At 49.8% G+C, this 17,615-nt stretch overlaps 1 protein-coding gene and 1 long non-coding RNA gene across 2 annotated transcripts in view; one reads left to right on the top strand and one right to left on the bottom strand.

The window, feature by feature from the left end:
• Window positions 1-7: 7 nt before the first annotated feature.
• Window positions 8-3,670, bottom strand: LOC109456468 (uncharacterized). Its single transcript, XR_002138871.2, has 3 exons — window positions 3,341-3,670; window positions 1,748-1,877; window positions 8-156 (listed from the first exon to the last, which is right to left on the bottom strand). It is a non-coding gene; the product is annotated as an uncharacterized LOC109456468 (long non-coding RNA).
• Window positions 3,671-5,715: 2,045 nt separating this feature from the next.
• Window positions 5,716-17,615, top strand: part of MYBL2 (MYB proto-oncogene like 2) — a 31,692-nt gene continuing 19,792 nt past the window's right edge. Inside the window, exons 1-6 of the mRNA XM_074317918.1 lie at window positions 5,716-5,961; window positions 8,830-8,923; window positions 12,466-12,537; window positions 13,402-13,494; window positions 13,732-13,952; window positions 16,249-16,411. Of these exons, the coding sequence (XP_074174019.1) occupies window positions 5,942-5,961; window positions 8,830-8,923; window positions 12,466-12,537; window positions 13,402-13,494; window positions 13,732-13,952; window positions 16,249-16,411 (663 nt within the window). The 5' untranslated portion in view covers window positions 5,716-5,941. The remainder of the gene's footprint in view (window positions 5,962-8,829; window positions 8,924-12,465; window positions 12,538-13,401; window positions 13,495-13,731; window positions 13,953-16,248; window positions 16,412-17,615) is intronic.

Below are 17,615 nucleotides of genomic sequence, written 5' to 3'. Positions count from 1 at the left end.
GTCTCATTGAAGTGTTTTCTTTCAACTCCAGTTCTGGATTTGAGTTGCTTTTATCAAAGGCATAAATAACTCTCAGGCTTGTGAATACGATATAGTTTTTGGAGTTCAAAAGAATGCAGAACAAACTTACCCCCCAGTCTGTTTGCCCCACTGCACCTAATGAAAAAAATAAAACAGTAGGTAGGTATCTTCCTTACAGAGGTCACTTACCCCTTCATCTCCCAGCTGTCCACAGGACACAACCATTTGGAGCCTGTTATCTCCACCCACACTAGGTCCTCTGAGCTCCTGAAGCATTCCATTCTATCATTTTGGGGTACAGTGCAAGGCAAAATGTGATCGTCTGTCCCAAGGACAATGGGAGAGACTATACCTGCTTGAATGGAGCAGCGGATGTGGAAATTCATGGCTGTGTATGATGTGCTGGGAACCAGCTTCGGGGAACCCTGAAACCAGACAGAATATTGCAGAGCCACTGCCAGAGTGTAAGGGATGTCGTGCAATGGGACTAGCTTAGCAGGTGGGCTCTTGTCTTACAAAGAGCAAAACTGTGGAAGGAAGCCAATTTAGAGGGAGAGTGTGCGCTAACCCCAAGGGAAAGTTATGAGGCTGTGGACTAATGTGCTGTTATAGGAAAGGTGGTATTTTGAAATAGATTTGGTCTGGGGGTTGAAGGTCAGGTTGGCAGGATTTTGATCCTGACTGCTTGGTGCTGGGGCTTTGGGGAGATGGGGATTCTGAAGGGTGAGCTGTTTTGGAGCATAAGAATCCAGCTGAGAAAATGGCAGTTCATGCAAGTAGAAATCCCTAAGTGGGGCTTAGAAAAGATGTCTAGTCTGGAAGAAAGGCTTAAGTCACATCCTGAATTTCAGATAATTTATTCATGTTAGAGCTCTGTTCATGGGCTCCCATTCTCTTACCTACTGCAGCCCTAGTGCAGGGTTTATTCAGAGCAGTCAAGCCAGAGCAGAGTATTGGGGGAGGGGGAGGCCCCTTTGCTCCAAAGGCACAATTTGGGGATCAGTCAAGAGACAAGCAGATATAGAACAACAAGGGAATGTTGTAGCAATGTAGTATTTACAATGCATTCCAAAAATGTACTCAACAATTATCTCCCAACCCATATGCTCTTCTCTTACACTGTGGGTTTGATGTTCCTGCCATCGAGAGGTGAGGTCTTATGTTCCCTCTCTTAATCTGGTACTATGGTGACAGTGACACACACTGTGTGACTTCTGAGATACACAGCTTCTGCCTGGTTCTCTTGGGACACTCACCTTTAGAGCCACAAACCTCCATGCAAGAAGTCTGCGGCCACTTGGATAGACTACATGGATAGGCCAAGTTCAGGTGTCCTGGCCACCAGCCAGAGGTCCCAACCTGTATACCAGCATCACTTCTAAACACGTGAGTAAAGATGCCTCCCAATGATTCTTTCCCCAGCATCAAGCCCCCCCCCCCCCCCACCAGCCTTTGAGTTGGCCTGAGGCCCCAGAATCATGGAGCAGACAAGCTGTCCCTGCTGTGGCCTTTCTGAATTCCTGACCCACAGACTCCTCAGACATAATAGCAGTTTTAAGCCATTAATTTGGAGCAATTGGTTATGCAGCAATAGATAACTAGATACCTACAATTTTAGGAGGAACTTTTTGGATCTGAATCGAATACAAAGTTTCACTTTCCAAAGGGGACACAGAGGCGTAGGGAGCCCTAGGGACAGAGGAGCAGTGACAGGCCTCCGACTAACCTGGGGCTTCTCCCACCACTCCTAACTGGAGAAGGTGCCTGGAGGGGCAAGGCCTGGATAGCCATGGGTCAGCTGGCTTTTCCCCTTCATCTATGGATGCCTTCTGGCAAGGATGTATTTTCCCCAGCTTCTGATGAAAAATTGAAACAGAAAAGTGGAAAGACTAATACAATAAACACCAGTACCCACCATTTATTTTCAAAAATTAACATACTGCCATATATGCTTTATGTTAATGTTTCTTACTGAACACTTGAAATTAAATCAGATATAACACTTTACCCCTATAACTACAATATACCATTATTACATGTACTATTTAATGCTTATTCAAATGCCTCCAAATTGTCCCCAAAGTATGTTTTATAGATGTTTTTTTCAAGCCAGGATCCAGTCATGGTTCACACATTCGATTTGTCTCTAGTCTGCCTACCTCTTTTGTTTATTTTTTTAATGGCATTGACTTTTTGATGAGATTAAATTAGGTGTCCCTCATTCTGGGTTTATCTGACAGTTTCATCATGGTGTCTACTAACTTCTCCCTTTATCTCCTTTATTTCCTGCAAACTGGAGGTTAGGTTTAAAGGCTTGACCAGCTTTCAAGTAAACATTTTTGGCAAGACTATTTCGTAGGTGATGCTGTGTATAAGGTCAGATTGGACCTCTATTAGTGAAATGAAGTTGAATCACTTGGTTAAGGTAGTGAGCAGGGGTGCTTTAAATTCAAACATGAACTATTAATATAAGAAGGCCTTTTAACCCCAGTTGCTGTTCACCTATGTGCACGAACTTTTTGTGGCACAAACTTTTTCCAGCCTCTTGAGATAAAAAAGTTAACTGACTTGAACAAGTGGTTCAACTTCATTCTTAAAAAAAAAAAAAAAAAAGTTACAGTACTAGTCCTAGCAGGTAATGGCATAATTTTATTATTGGAGATTTTATTTGTTGGAGTAAAATACACCTCTGACTGGAGAAGCATTAGTGTCAAAAAGAAGAGGAGATAACAATGAGAAAGGGGAGATGTGCGTAGGTGACAAAACATCTTTTTCTCTCCCTAAGAGCAAGGAGGAAATTTTGTGGTATCTTATGATTCATAGATCTATTTGGCTTTCGTTAAGTTACTGTTCCCTAAAAGGTCACAGGGCACTACGTATGCCTTAACAAAATTTAAAAATTTCTTTAAAAAAATTTAGGTAATAACTGAAAACGGAACTGAAGGATGAAGAGAAAGAATTTCACCCTTTTCAGGCATTCAGTTCCCCTTTGTGCAACCAGTATTATCAACTCCCCCCCCCCCCCCCCGCCTTTAAGAGACAGGAAGAAATACACACTTTAAAAATAAAAATCTTGCTTATGCCAAATTTTAACCTGAAGCCTACTGTTCCACCCCAGGGCTGCGCTCCTGCATGCAGCCCATAATCTAATCCGGGAGAGAAAGTAACCTCCTAAGAGTAGAAAACGGTGACAAACAGCATAAAGGAAATTTGCAGTGTTAGGGGCTTGTCCAGAGCTGCTGACTCACACGGGGAGTCATCAGGGGAGGCTAGAGGCAGAATGGGGTCCACAGGGCTCTGGGCCGGGGCGATTACTAACCGCGAACTCCTGTGACCACCAAAATGTCAGAGGCCGGCGATGTACCCTCCTTGCTCCCTCTCATCCGCTGAGCTTTTCTTCCTCCGCACGACCCCAAAAGGCAGGCGTCAAGGGAGGTCTCCCGGCGATGGTGGCTCGGGGGGCGCGGGGCTGGCGGGATCGAAGGCGAGACAGTTGCGGGGGGCCAAGCTGCCGAAACCCCAGGGGCTCCAAGCGGACCCCGAGCGCAGGCGCCCCCTGGTGACGTCAGGTAGCGAGGAGACTCCCGCGATGCCCCGCGCGGTGCCTGAGTCGGAGCGCGCGCGCCTTAAGTGGGTGCTTTGTGGTCGGAGGCGTGGGACCCGCAGTCAGACAGCACCGGGTCTTAGGCCTCCGTTTCCTTCCGGGCGCTTAGAACGGGTCAGGTCACTGCCCCGGGTCGTCGCGGGCGGCGAGAGACTGATAATGCTTGTGAGAGTGTGTACAGTGTGCAAAGCAACTTCCTGAACCTCAAAGGACAAGCATGAGGGCAGCTGAAGAGTAATAATAAAAATAATAACAACTAAAAGTAATACAGTACTTATTATGTACCAGGGATTGTTTTCAGTGGTTTATACATTAATTTGTTTAATCCTACAACCACCCTACAAAGTAGGTACCAGTGTAGTGGTTAAGAGCATAGACTAGAACTAGACAGCCTAGCTTTGAATCCCTGCTTTGCCCTTTACTAGCAGTGTGACATGGGGGGCAGGGGACTGTGGATACTGTGTCTCAGTTTCCCCATCTACCAAAAGAAGATAATATTAATACTACCTAATAGAGTTGTTATGAGGATTAAATGAATTAAAATTTGGAAAGCATACAGAACAGTGGCTGGCACATAAGGAAAAGCTATCTAAGTTTTTGAAAAATCTTATTTTTACAGGTGAGAACACTGATGCACAGAGGAGTTAAGTAATTTGCCTAAGACCACACAACTCCCGTGTTTCCCTGAAAATAAGACCTAACTGGAAAATAAGCCCCAGCATGATTTTTCAGGGTGACATCCCCTGAACATAAGCCCTAATGCGTCTTTTGGAGCAAAAATTAATATAAGACCCGGTCTTATTTTCGGGGAAACACGGTACTAAATGATGGAGCCGGGAATCAAACTTTAGGAAGTTTGGCGTCAGAGCCTGCACTCTTAAATACTATGGCCTAGCAATGACGATGTGATGTCTATATGAATTACTTTAAGAGGGAGGTGGGTGAGATAAGCCCTGAATTAATTGTTGTGGAAACGTCTAACACTTAAGATGTCAGTGTTCCTTTTGCGGTAAATGAGGTTTGCACCAGCTGGCAGGACTGTCCCCAGGAGTCCAGCAGTTTCTGGAAGAGGGGTCTGAGGCATACGCAGGGGCTAAGAGGGTGGGGTTCAGCCAGGTCTCCCCAGGCTCCTGTCTCATAGTTCATTTTGCTTGCTTTCAGCACTCCTCCCAGGGGGCAGGGTGTGGAAGGTACTTGGTAAATGGCAACTTAAAATAGCAAATCCTTGCTAAGCCTCTAGGAGTTTAATCACGTGCGTGGGAAACAATTCAACTCCACAGTTGAATTCTGGGTCTTGGGGATCCGGTGGTGAACGCAGGGGCCACTTGGACATCAGTATGCCTACAGTTCAAAGGGGAGGCGCACAAGTTTATAAACAGATTGTGGGCAGTGGACCCCAAGGATAAATAGGAAATAGTCAGGTGGGAGGGGCAGGAAGTGTTCCTGGCCCAGGTAATGGCCCAAGCAAAGGCAAGGAGCCCAGTGAGTTTCCTATGGCTAAGGGGTGAGGTGGTGGTCTGGCAGAATCCTATAAACCTGATTAAGGTGCATTTTACTCAGAGAGTGAGGGCAGAGGTTTTAAGTTCTGGAGAGGCTAGATCAGTTTTGCATTTTAGGAGGTTCTCTCGAGCTGCCAGGAGCCCAGCCGAGGAGCCAGAGCCCCTGAATTCGAGGCTGGAGACAAGCAGGGAGACGGTTCTAAGGCACAGCCCTGGTCTAGGTGAGTTGGCCGCCTTGTGGGTGGGGGTGGGGGCGCTATAGACCGTAGGAGCAGCTTGGAGTAGTCCTGGGGTCATTGCACGGGTGGTGTCCCAGCCTGATTTTCCCATCCTTGCGGCTCACTCCCTAGCCTTAATCTTTGCTGTGTGGGCTACTCCTGGGCGGCTCCGATCCACACTTGGCGTGAGCCTGTCACTTGGCAGCGGGTTCAGAGCCCTGTCTCCCAAGGTGCCACAGGCCTTGCCCTACCTGCCCTGGAGCTTCAGGGCTCTAGGGCTGTGCGCCGCCCGCCCGCCTACCCGGCCGGGGATCAGCCCCGCCTCCATCAGGCCCCGCCCCCAAGGCCGCCCGCTCGCCAGCGCGCCAGGCCCGGGCGGTGCCGACGCGCTTGGCGGGAGATAGGAAAGTGCTTCTGCGCGCGCCGGCGGCAGCTGCAGTTCCTGCGAGCCGCGGTGGGACCTGCGGACACGCTGAAGCCTTCCAGCGCGGCCCCGGGGCTCGGAGCGGCCAAAGCAGCCCGCGCTCTGACCCCGGCCCGGCTCCCGCTCCGGGCTCAGCCGGCGGGCAGGCGAGCGCGGCGCGGCCCGGGCCGGGGGGATGTCTCGGCGAACGCGCGGGTGAGCAGAGCCAGGAGGCTTAGGGCCCCTACCCGCTCCCCCGGTCCCATCCTTCTCCATCCCGACCCCTGCCCTACCCCCATCCTCATCATAGTCCCTCCGAGCGGGCGGGTGTGGGGGTTTCCCGCGGGAATGCTGAGTCCTGGGCCGCCCGAGGCAGGGGGCGCGCGAAGCCGGGGGGTCTCTTTGGGCCCATCGTTCAGTTTCCCGAGCCTGCTGGGCCTCGGAGCCGGGGCGGGCGGGTCTCTTGGGCCCTGGGCCAATCCCTGCATGATGTCATTTTGCCTCCCGCCTAATTTCGGGTTGGGGGTAGGACGGCGGTGTCCGCTGGAAGAGCCATTACCGGGGAGGCAGGCGACCCCTGGAGAGGGAAAGGGATTCTCTAAGTCACAGCGCGCGAGAGGCCAAACCTGGAAGACACTTGTCGTTCAAGCCTCTTTGGGTTCAGATTTGCTGGTGGGCGGTTTTTCTCAGCATTCGGGAAACTACAGAGCACCCGAAGTCCTCTCCCCGGCCTAAGAAGAGTGCCAGGGGGTGAGGAGGGCCTCTTTTGTCCCCCACCACCTGGGTTCGCGGCCCCAGCTGGGTTGAGTTTCGAGACTTAACTGCTCCACATGAGGAGTTTTGCGCAGCTGGGGTTAAAGGTGAGGGGAAGAGAGACTGATGTGTATCAAGATCTCTCTGTGCCAGCAGCCCCTGGGGCCCAGGCAGGAACTGCCGGCTCCATTTTACTTATTCCCCTGGAGAATAAGTGGTAGGGTTGAGCCTGAGACCTGGTCTGTGGGCTCCAGGTGCCCTTCTTACACCTGTGTGCCTGGGGCGTGAGCTCTGGGCTTTTCAGCCAGCCTGGGAGTCGGAGGACAATGAGCTCCTGCCCTGTGCCCTCCCTGGATTCATGCAGCCCAGATAACCTTAAAACCCTCTCTGGATGGTGTTTGCCTTCTCAGGCTGAGGATATGGACTTGAAAAGCACTCTTTGCAGGCTTTCCCCAGAGTTCTTTTCAGCACAGAAGCATCTGATCCCTGGGCAGTGGTCAGGGCGCCTCTTCCTCAGGCCACAATTTCCTAGGTCAGCTCCACTTCTCAGGAGTTTTCTGGTCAGGCACTTATCAGACCCTTTCCTGATTTTTGGTTCAGGGAATGTTACTCCAGGGAGCCATAAAAGCCCCAGACAACCCCCAGGCCTTCTGCCACTTCTCCCCTGGGGCTCAGTGTAGGAACCCCATCCTGCACTCTGTCACCCCACAGCCCTCCACTTTATTCTTGGCCACTTGCTGTAAGTTCTCTGCACTGGTGCCCCACTTCCCGCTCAGCTTCTGACTCACCCCACCTGGAGCAGAGCCCAGCACATCCAAGGGTGTAGAAAGGGTGTGTTGGACCTCCATGTGGTTGCCACCACTGACTTGGCCTCTGCCTTTTCAGCTGGGATTATGAGGGCAGGACGTGAAAGTGTGGGTTTGGAGCCTCGCTCAGTGGACTTGGCAAGTGGCATAACCCCAGGGAGCCTCAATTTCCACATCTATTGAGTGGGGATAAAGAGAATGCCTGTGAAGTGGATGGTTAGCACTATATTGGTGATAGAAGTTTATCTCAGAATTCGCCCAGCTGAGTCTGGGGGTAGTTGATTTTAAAGCCAGCTTCATTCTATTACAAGTGTCTTGTAGAATTTTTGTCTCCTGCTTTGCGGTGGTGGAGGACCCCATGAATTGGGTCAGGAATTCCAGCTCCTGTGACTAATGTATTGCTGGGATTAGACACCCTTAGACCCTTCCTTTCCTACTTCTAAAAAATTTATTTTAATTGCTATTTCTTATCTACTAATAGGCAGCAGCTTTGTGTGTTTATTCATTCATCCCGGTACCGGGCATTCCCTGAGCAAACATTTAAGATCTTTTGATACCAATCCCCTAAGGCTCTGCAGCTGTGGAGGTGGAGCTGACCTCTGTGGAGATGTCAAGGAGACAGGTAGCCTAAGGGCCTACATTCTGAGATAGGATGATGGCCAAGGTGCCCTGGGAGCACAGGGAGATACTGACTTCTGGAGAAGGGGAAAGGAAGTTGAACACGGAAGGAAGCCCTCTTCCTTCTTTTCACACTGGGCCTGTACTTTCCTTGCTTGTTTGGAGAAGTGTAGGCTTTTCTCACTTCCAAATGGCTGACTTAGGAATGTACCTGACTGGTGACCTGACACAGTTCCCACTCACCACAGGGAGTTGGGAGCTCACTAACGTGGGCTCACCTGACGTCCCTGGAGGTGAAGAATCATTAAACCTGATGAAGATTTTAGAGCAACTTGGAAAATTGCCTGCTGGAAAATAAAAACATCAGGAATTCAAACAGTTGATTTTTCTCTCCATAAATTATGCCTGTGTGTTCCCAAGGATTGAGAGGGGATATGCAAAAATGGACATAGTTACTAAGATAATGTATTTTAAAATGTTTTTCCCAAATAACTAATATTTCTTAAAATTCTGGCACTTGATTATTGCATATGTCATCAGCTTTAATCCTTAGACTATCCATGCAAGTTTACGAAGTTTTGTTATTGAAAAGAAAATGTTAAATGGGTGTCGGGTTTTGAATATCACAATATTCTTGGTGAAATCTCCACTGCTTTTTTTCTTGTAGCTTTTGACATCCTGTTCTTGAAAATAAAGAAGAAAGAAGACAATAAAAGAGCCCATTACCCCATTTCATTAAAAAACTTGAAAAAGATGAGGGAGGAAGTAACTACATTTTTGAAAGCAGAAAGTAGAATTCTGCCTCCCCCCAAAACCTTTCCCTAGCGGTCACTGGCCCCTGCCCACACACTGTCCATCCGTCACTTGGAGACACATGTTCTTGACCTTGAGCTTGCTCTCCCTGCAGTGAGGAGCTGGAGGAGCTGCACTACCAGGAGACAGACTCAGATGTGCCGGAGCAGCGGGACAGCAAGTGCAAGGTCAAATGGACCCACGAGGAGGTGAGTGACCCGGAGGGGCCATTCCAGCTGGGGTGTGTGTGCGCCTGAGGCCCCAATGGGTGCAATGAAAAGGGGCATCTGATGAAAGAAGTGGATGGTCCTCTGGTTTAACGATTTTCCACCTCCAGGGATGTCAGGTGCTCCCAGAAGGTTAGTGAGCTCCCAACTCCCTGTGGGGAGTGGTCCTCTGGTTCTCCCCAGGGCCTCTTCTCAGAGCATGGACTCCATTGACTCTTGGCGAAGATGTGTCTCTCAGAGCTCAGGGCCAGCAATTGCTGTTGTGTCTCTTAGAAGCTAGTGTGTTTTGTATCATGGACATTAACTGCTTTGACCGCTAGAAGGTTTAGCCAAATCTGCAACCCTCCTCTTTGTTATTGTGTTGTATCTTATGACATCAAGCTCTGAAATGACTTTGTTTTTTAATTAACTTTATGGAAGTATAATTTATATGCAATCAAATGCACCTTTTAAAAATGAATGGTTCCAACAGTTACGACAAATGTGTGCACTCACGTACGCACCACTCTCATTACCCCCAAATATTTCCTTCGTGGTCCATCTTCCCCATCTCTAGGCAATCGCTAATCTAATGTCTCTTGGCTTGATTCGTTTTGCCTGTTCTTGAATGTCCTGTCAGTGAAATCTTAGAGCTTTACTCTTCTATCTGGCTCCTTTTGCTCAGCAAAATGTTGTGTAAGTCACTAATTTGTTCCTTTATATTGCTGAATATTATCCCATTCTATGCATGTACCACAGTGTGTTTCACTGGTTGATGGACAGTTGGGCTGTTTGCATGTTTTGGCTATTGTGGATAGAATTGCTGTGAGGACACTTGCATAAGTCTTTTTGAGGATTATGCTTTCATTTCTCTGGAGAGGATATTTACGTATAGTCATGGGATAGGTGTATGTTTAGTTTTATAGAAACGGCCAGACCTTTTTCTAAATTGGTTGTACCGTCTTAGACTCCTACTGGCCTTATCTTTTTATTCTACCTCGTTTTCCTGGATGTGTTTAGTTTTAGGTCTGTTTTTTTTTTTTTTTCCCCCTTACTGGAGGAGTTGTAAACCCCTCTTAAATCATAAAAGATGTTTCTGCAGAGGAGTGCTAAGCCAGCCTTTTCTGTTCATCTCACTGTGGACTGGGGACTACATTCAGCTCTTGCGGGCTTACAAGAACAAACAAGACGGGGTCCCGTCCCCAGAGCAGCTCTCTGCCTGGGACGGAGCGATAAGACCACACACAGGCCCGTGGGTGTGCTGTGGTCATCCACAGAGTGTGGGCTGGATCTTTGTCCCTGTGTGCTCACCACGGTATCTTCACAGCTTGCACTAAGGCTCCTAGCACAGAGGAGGCACCGGTAATTGTTGAAATACCTTTAGGAGGAGAGGTTACTGTTTGAAGATATGAGGGGAAGTTTCATGGATAAGGATTTGGAAATCCAGCAGTCAGGGAAGTGTGCAAAACGGTGGGCAAGTCAGAATAGGAAATGGGTTGTTGGTGAAGAAAAGCCAGTAGAGGAGCCCCAGGTTGGCTGGAGCGAAGGGTCCTTAAAGGGGAAGAGTGGTTGACAGGGACAAACTATCACTTGGGGCCAAAATCTTGGAGGGCCTTAAATGCCAAACTCAGAAGTGTAGGATTGTTCAGCTGGCGGGGCGGAGCTATTGAAGATTTTTAAAGCAGGGGAGTGACGTGGGCATAGCCAGGCTTCAGGGGAGCTAACCTGCTGTGTGTAGGGTAGATAAGAGATTTGGGGGTAGCCTGGGGCCGAGGGACCAGTGCTGAGGGAGTGGGGAAGCAGGCAAGAAGAGACGGCTGTGGAGAGACGAGGGCAGTGAATGGTGGGGTTAACAGGTGGTGGAGACCTATGGGGTTCGGGAGGAGTTGGAGACGAGACGAGAAATGGCCAGTTGTCAGGGAGGAGGGTGGTGCTGGAGATGGATGTGAGAAACGTGGGAGGACGAAGGCAGGGGTGGGCCTGGCCATGCTGGGTAGCAGAGGAGGGCAGGGTGTCGGGCAGGTCGGGTGGGTGTGGGTGGCTCAGCTACAGAATTTATGGGGACTTTGCCCAGCTGGTGCTGGACTGTGGCCAAGCTGCCACTGAGAGCCTGGATTTCTGTGGTGGCCTTTTTTTTTCTGTCCAGGAGAGAGAGAGAAGAAACACATTAAATTTACAATTGTAACCATTTTTAAGTATATGGCTTAGCAGTGTTAAGTGTATTCCCAGTGTGCAACAGATCTTTAGAACTGTTTCATCTTGCGAAATTGAATCTTATACCCATTAAGCACTAATTCCTCGTCTCCCCACCTCCAGCCCTTGATAACCACCTTCCTACTTTCTGTTTCTCTGATTTTGACTACTTTAGCTACTCTATATGAACAGAATCAGCTAGTACTTACCTTTTATCAATGGTTTATTTCGCTTGGCATAATGTCTTCAAGGTTCATTCATATTGTAGCATGTGTCAGAACTTCCTTCTGTTTTAAGGCTGAATGATACAATAACCATTGTATAGATACAGCACATCTTGTGTGTGTGTGTGTGTGTGTGTTTAAAAATCAATTTGATTGAGGAATACTTTATGTTCAATCAACTATAACCAGTGACAGTGCAATGGCTGAGTTTCTGCAGATGTATTACCGTGGACCTACCAGCACCATCACATTAGAGAACGTTGCCATCACCACCAAACATTCCTTGGCTCCCTTTACTGTCCATTCCTCCCTCCTTCCACCCCTGACTTCAGACAACCACTGACTACCTTTTTGTCCCTATGGTTTTTATTTCACACTCCCTAGGATTTCACCTGTGTGGAGTCATACAGAGCGCACTCTTTTATCTCGGGCCTGTTTCACTCGACATCATGATACTGAGATTCTGTGTTGCGTGAATCAGTAGTTCATTTCCAGGAGACTATTTTAATAGATACTGGTTTGCCTTCTGACTGTCCTTCATTGCTCCCCATCTGTGGTACTGTGTCACTGTCATTTCAAGCCTGGGTGCCTGTGATGGCCTTTCATCCATCCTGCCCTCTTACGGCCCTGTTTCCTGCAGCTGCCAAAGTGAACTTCACAACAAGCACACTGGACCGTGACCACCCAGTGCTCAGGTGCCTTAGTGGCTTTGCATGATGCACAGGCCCGAGTCAATCCTGTGTGTGGCCTGGCCCCTGCCATCCCTTCCAGAATCATCTTGCATCCCTCTCCCTTGCTTCCTGTATTGCAGTTACACTAGACGTCCTTTGGGCCTATCCCTTTTTCTCCCTGGATAGGCGGTCCCCACATACCCCTCTATGCTCCCAGTGTCATAGCTTTACTTTTTATCTGTGGAAGCCTTTGATTAGCATCTGCCTCCTGCTGGGCTGTAAGTCCCAGGAGGTTGAGCTGCTCTCTTGCTCCGTCTGTAGTGCCTGGTGCTTAGTAGGTACTCAAGTCATGGCTGAATGGATGAATGAGGCTGTTCCTTCTGGAGAGGGCTCTGTCACCAACAGCTGCTGTCTGCACCCGTGTGGACTGAGCCCTCTGTCTTTCTGGCATTGTCAGGATGAGCAGCTGAGGACCCTGGTGAGGCAGTTCGGACAGCAAGACTGGAAATTTCTGGCCAGCCACTTCCCTGTGAGTGAAGCCCCCTCCCCCAGGGACAGGGTCCTGGGTGACCAGCCAATGTGCCTGGGACAGACTTGCTGCCAAGGAGAAAAGGAAGCCCCTTCCCAGGCCCTCTCTTCCCAAACTGGAATTCAAGGCCCACTGAGGCCCCCAGACGAAAGCACCTCCACACAGCAGCCTCAGCAGCCTTTAGACTCTGACGCTGGCGACATGTGATCAGTAGCATATTTGCATTTCTTCCTGCAAGTCAGGAGCAAATTGGTGCTCAGTTTCTTAACCGTGAGACTGAAACTGAGGGGAAACGATACTTCCAGCAGGTTTCACAGCGACACCCCCGCAGAGCTAGCAGCTGCCACCACATCCAGCATTTAGAGTCTCCTGGTGGTACAGGTGTCCCTTAGATACCCCAGTCCCAGGACTGCAGATGTCTGGTTGGGGGTGCTGTGTGGCAGAAGCTGCTGTCTGGCTTATTTCTTGTGTCACTCAGGGAGCTCAGGGATCAACACCCCTTTTCCCTATTCCTCATTTGCCTCTTCCACGTGAGCTGAAACCTTCAGGGAAATAACACTCTCCCAGAAGCAAGCAAATGTCCCTGACATACGCCACAGGCTTTTTACAGGAGTTTAAAGGCTCACAGTGGCAGCCCCTGTGTGTTAGCGTGGGGGAGGTGTTTTCCCACAGGGTTCTGAGTTTGCCCAGTTCCATCCATGCCCTTTTGTAGCAAAGAGAAACACACATGTTCTGGCATGTGGGCGTGAAGTGTGTGGTGGGTGCAGGAACAAGACAAAACCCCAGGCCGCAGTTCCCTGAGCCCAGCCGTCAATCAGGATGCCAGGCTGCCTTCCTCGTTCTCACACATTCCTGTCCTTCTAGAACCGCACTGACCAGCAATGCCAGTATCGGTGGCTGAGGGTCTTGAATCCAGATCTCGTCAAGGGGCCGTGGACCAAAGAAGAAGACGAGAAGGTAACTACTGGGACAGTGCCTTGTACACAGTAGGCCTTCACCCACCTAGCGAATCAAGGGGCTTCGGGGCTGCCCTTGGGTTTGTCAGCAGGGGTCAAGCTGAAGGTCGTGTGTGTCATCTGCTGGTCAGTTAGTCGTACCTTTCAGGGCAGCCGTGAGGCTCAGGTGCAGAGAAGGTGCTATGGGGGGGCTGAGGCAGGGCCAGGTCCGCTGGCTTCACAGAGGCTCATCTCCAAGGTCATCGAGCTGGTTAAGAAGTACGGCACGAAGCAGTGGACGCTGATTGCCAAGCACCTGAAGGGCCGGCTGGGGAAGCAGTGCCGCGAGCGCTGGCACAACCACCTCAATCCCGAGGTGAAGAAGTCCTGCTGGACCGAGGAGGAGGATCGCATCATCTGTGAGGCCCACAAGGTGCTGGGCAACCGCTGGGCCGAGATCGCCAAGATGCTGCCGGGGAGGTGAGCCGAGTCCTCCTGGGAGCTTGGGGACGGGCACAGGCAGGGTGAGGTTCCCAGGCGGCGAGAGCCTCGTGGGTGCACATTCCAAGTCAGCGTTCTCTGGAGTTGTTCCCTTTTCCCAGAGCTGCGTGAGTCCTTCAGACTCTTGCCTGGGCCTGGTGGGAGGGAAAGGGGCCTGGGGACCTCCCGGTCCGTGTCAGATTGTCATTGGGTCCCTGCCTCAGCTCTGTGTGTGGCCCATCCTGCCCTCTACTATGGCATGGTCACCTGGTCCTTTCTTCCTAGAGAAGAAACCTCCCTCCTGCTTGTGAGGTCAGGGGCAGGAGCTGGACAGCTGAACCCCTGCTCTGTTTTCAGCTGCTGCTCACTGGGCCTTGTCCTTCCCAGCCCTGAGCCTCCTGGGGTTCTACAGGGAGCAATGGGGAGACTTGGCTCCATTCTTGCCAGAATCTTCCTCCGGGTCAACTCTCACTCTCCTAAGGGGCTCATTTCTCCCCTAACTGTTCTCCATCTTCTGGAAACTTAGAAAAAATCTTATTTGCTGCTGTCCTCCTCCCTGTCCTCTTTGTCCTGGTGCATTTTTGCTTTATTTTGTTTTATTTTTAATCACAGCAGTGTGATTCTGGGAGGGAGAGGAGCTAGAATGCCGGATGGTGTCTTTCCCCTGATGTCTGGCATGGTCTATGTTCAAAACTCAAACTCAAGCGTGGTGTGCATTTGGCGATTCTCCTAGCACTTCGGTTGAGGACCCAGCCTCCTTACCCATGTGGCCTGATGGCCCAGCTCAGGCCACCAGCACTGCCTTGATCCAGTCCATCCTTGCTCGCCTGTCCTTCCACTCGGGCCCTCAGACTCCGAACTCTTTGAGAACGCGTCTGTATACCTCTGTCAGTCCAGAATGCCCTCTGCCTCGCGCCCATTGTGTAGCCAACGTGTTCTCATCTTTCAGTTCTCCATGGGGGTGTCATTTCCTCAGAGAAGCTTTCTCTGTCCTTCCAGACTGTAGTCGGTCCCCAGTGACCTTGTCACAGTGCCCCTGCTGTCTTCTGAGCAGCTTGTATCCCAGTTGTAATTAGACACAATGCCCGCTTCCCCGACCAGCGTAGATTCTGTACATGCAATCGCCTGTCTTACTTGCCGGTGCATCCCCAGTGCCTAGAGCAATGCCTGGCACGTAATGGGAGCTTCATAAATATATGTGAGTAAAAGGATGAGGTGCATTAAAGCTTGGAGCACCCCAGATCTGATCATGGGGGGCCGGAGGGCTGGGAGGTGTTTCCTTAGAAGCAAAACCTGAGACCCAGAGGTTAAGGCACCTGGGGTTTATTATTTTTTATATATATATATTTTTAAATGTATTTTTCAGTGACAGTTGACATGCAATATTACATATATATTTTTGTGTGTGTTCCCTTCCTCCCCCCTCCCCACTCCGGGTCAAGCTGTTTCTCAGTCTAGTTGTGTAGGACACAGCTCCCTGGCTCATGCTGGTATTATGAGCCTTGCGCTCCCCTGGGCTGAGGCAGCTCACAGCCTCTCTCGCTGACTGCCGGCGCTCATGCTGGCTGCCAGTCACTCACGCTAGCTGCCGGTCACTCACGCTGGCCACTGGCTGCTCCTGGCAGCTCACGGCCGCCAAGCTCCAGCGAGAGCCGTTGTTCACAATCTTAGCTGTAGAGGGCGCAGCTCACTGGCCCATGTGGGAATCGATCTGGCAACCTCGGTGTTAGGAGCCTGGCGCTCCAACCACCTGAGCCACCGGGCTGGCCCCACTCCTGGGGTTTATTAAGGACAGGCTTTCACCTGTGAGAGGAGGAGTGGACAAGAATAGGGAAGGGGTCCAGCAAGAGGATGGGGTCTCAGGTAAAGTCTGACCTGATGATATATGCTGTGTGTATGTATGTGTGTGTGTGTGGGGAGGTGTCCATATGTCCTGAGCACCTGCAGTGGGAGTGATCCAAGATACAGACCCTCCTCTTAGACTAGTTGCTCAGTCAAGCTGTTATTCTCTGTTCACAATTCAAAGGAAAAGCACTCTGCTTGGAGCTTCAAAGAAGTGCCTACTGTGTGCCAGCACTTCTGTACTACTATGTACTGTTACTCAGCAGAAATGCTCTGTAAATCGTGAAGGGTTAGACACGTGCGGCTTCATCTCAGAGCTAAAAGAGACCTTAGACTTCCTCAGGTTGCACCTTCATTTACAGAAGTAGGAGCTCAGCTCAGGGAGGTTAGTGACGTGCCCAGTGGCACACGGGCCACAGGGCTGGGGCTCAAAGGTCCCCGTGTGCCCTTGCAGGACGGACAATGCTGTGAAGAATCACTGGAACTCCACCATCAAAAGGAAGGTGGACACGGGAGGCTTCCTGAACGAGTCCAAAGACTGCAAGCCCCCCGTGTACTTGCTGCTGGAGCTCGAGGACAAGGACGGCCACCAGAGTGTGCACCCTGCGGAAGGCCAGGTGAGAAGCTGCCCAGGGGCTCAGCCTCGGCGTGGCTCTGGGTTGCTTTGATTGCACGTTTATCCAACACTGGCTCGTTTAACACCTATGCTTCCCTTTTACCTTCCCCACAGCTGTTCACTAGTTCCTGCCACAGGGTCTCGGTGTGGCCGTATGTCTCACTAGGATCTTTCTTTGTCACACACGTGTGTACCTACCTGGCACTTGTCTGCCCACAGGTGAAGCCATGACAGAGTACGCTGACACACAAAGTTGAGGATTGTTCTCAGCCTTTGTCCTTAGCAACGGCTTCCTTCCTATCTGTTGCTCTTCTCAGCGTTTTCGTACTAAAAGCAAGTTTGCAATTTAAAAAAACAAACAGGTTTATTAAGGTATAATTCACACACAGTAAAATTCATTGTGTTTATTGTATAGTTCTGAGTTGTGACAAAAAAGTCATGTAACCAGCACCACAATCAAGATACAGAACATTGCAATCACCCCCAAAACTCCCTGGCACCCCTTTTCGTCAGCCCTCCTCCCACCGGTAGCCCCGGCACCCCTGACCTGTTTTGTCTCTATAGTTTGAATATGGTTTCCTAGAAGATCATTTAAATGAAATCGTTTGGTATTTTGCTTTGCAATTGTAAAAATGGAACCAACATGCATATGTTATCCTGGCCCGTCCCACACCCTAGAGCAAATTTTTTGATATTTTTCCAATGTATCTCTCGTGATTCTTTAAAAAATGAAGATTTGAAACAAACATGTCAAAATGTAAATATCTGACAGTGCTGGGTGTCTGGGAACACACTTCTACACTGTTTTCTAATCTTTTCCGTAATCATGAGCTATTGAATGATATTTTTCTGGTCCCCTTCTCTTACTGGGGACTGGATATAACTTGTTCATCACTGTAGTGCTCCAGTTCCCGGCTGAAACATTACATAATGTTTTTGCCTCTATTTCTTGATTTTTCAGCTTCAGAGAATGTCTCTTGATTCTCTTCTACAAATGCATCTCTGGGATAACAAATTTAAATGGTAGAGGAAGGTATAAAATGAAACGTAAAGCGACTTCTTCCCCAGTCAACTCCCCACACGTCCCTTAACCAGAGGAGTCTACTTCTGACTCTTGTATATCTAAGTACTGTTTTTAATCCTTTTACTTGAAGAAAAAGCATGCATGCCATAACAAAGAAACCGTGGGCATCAGCAGTCATGGA

This window comes from Rhinolophus sinicus, linkage group LG13 (assembly GCF_036562045.2).
Source record: "Rhinolophus sinicus isolate RSC01 linkage group LG13, ASM3656204v1, whole genome shotgun sequence".
Taxonomy (NCBI): domain Eukaryota; kingdom Metazoa; phylum Chordata; class Mammalia; order Chiroptera; family Rhinolophidae; genus Rhinolophus; species Rhinolophus sinicus.
This window is presented reverse-complemented; position numbering and strand designations above follow the sequence as displayed.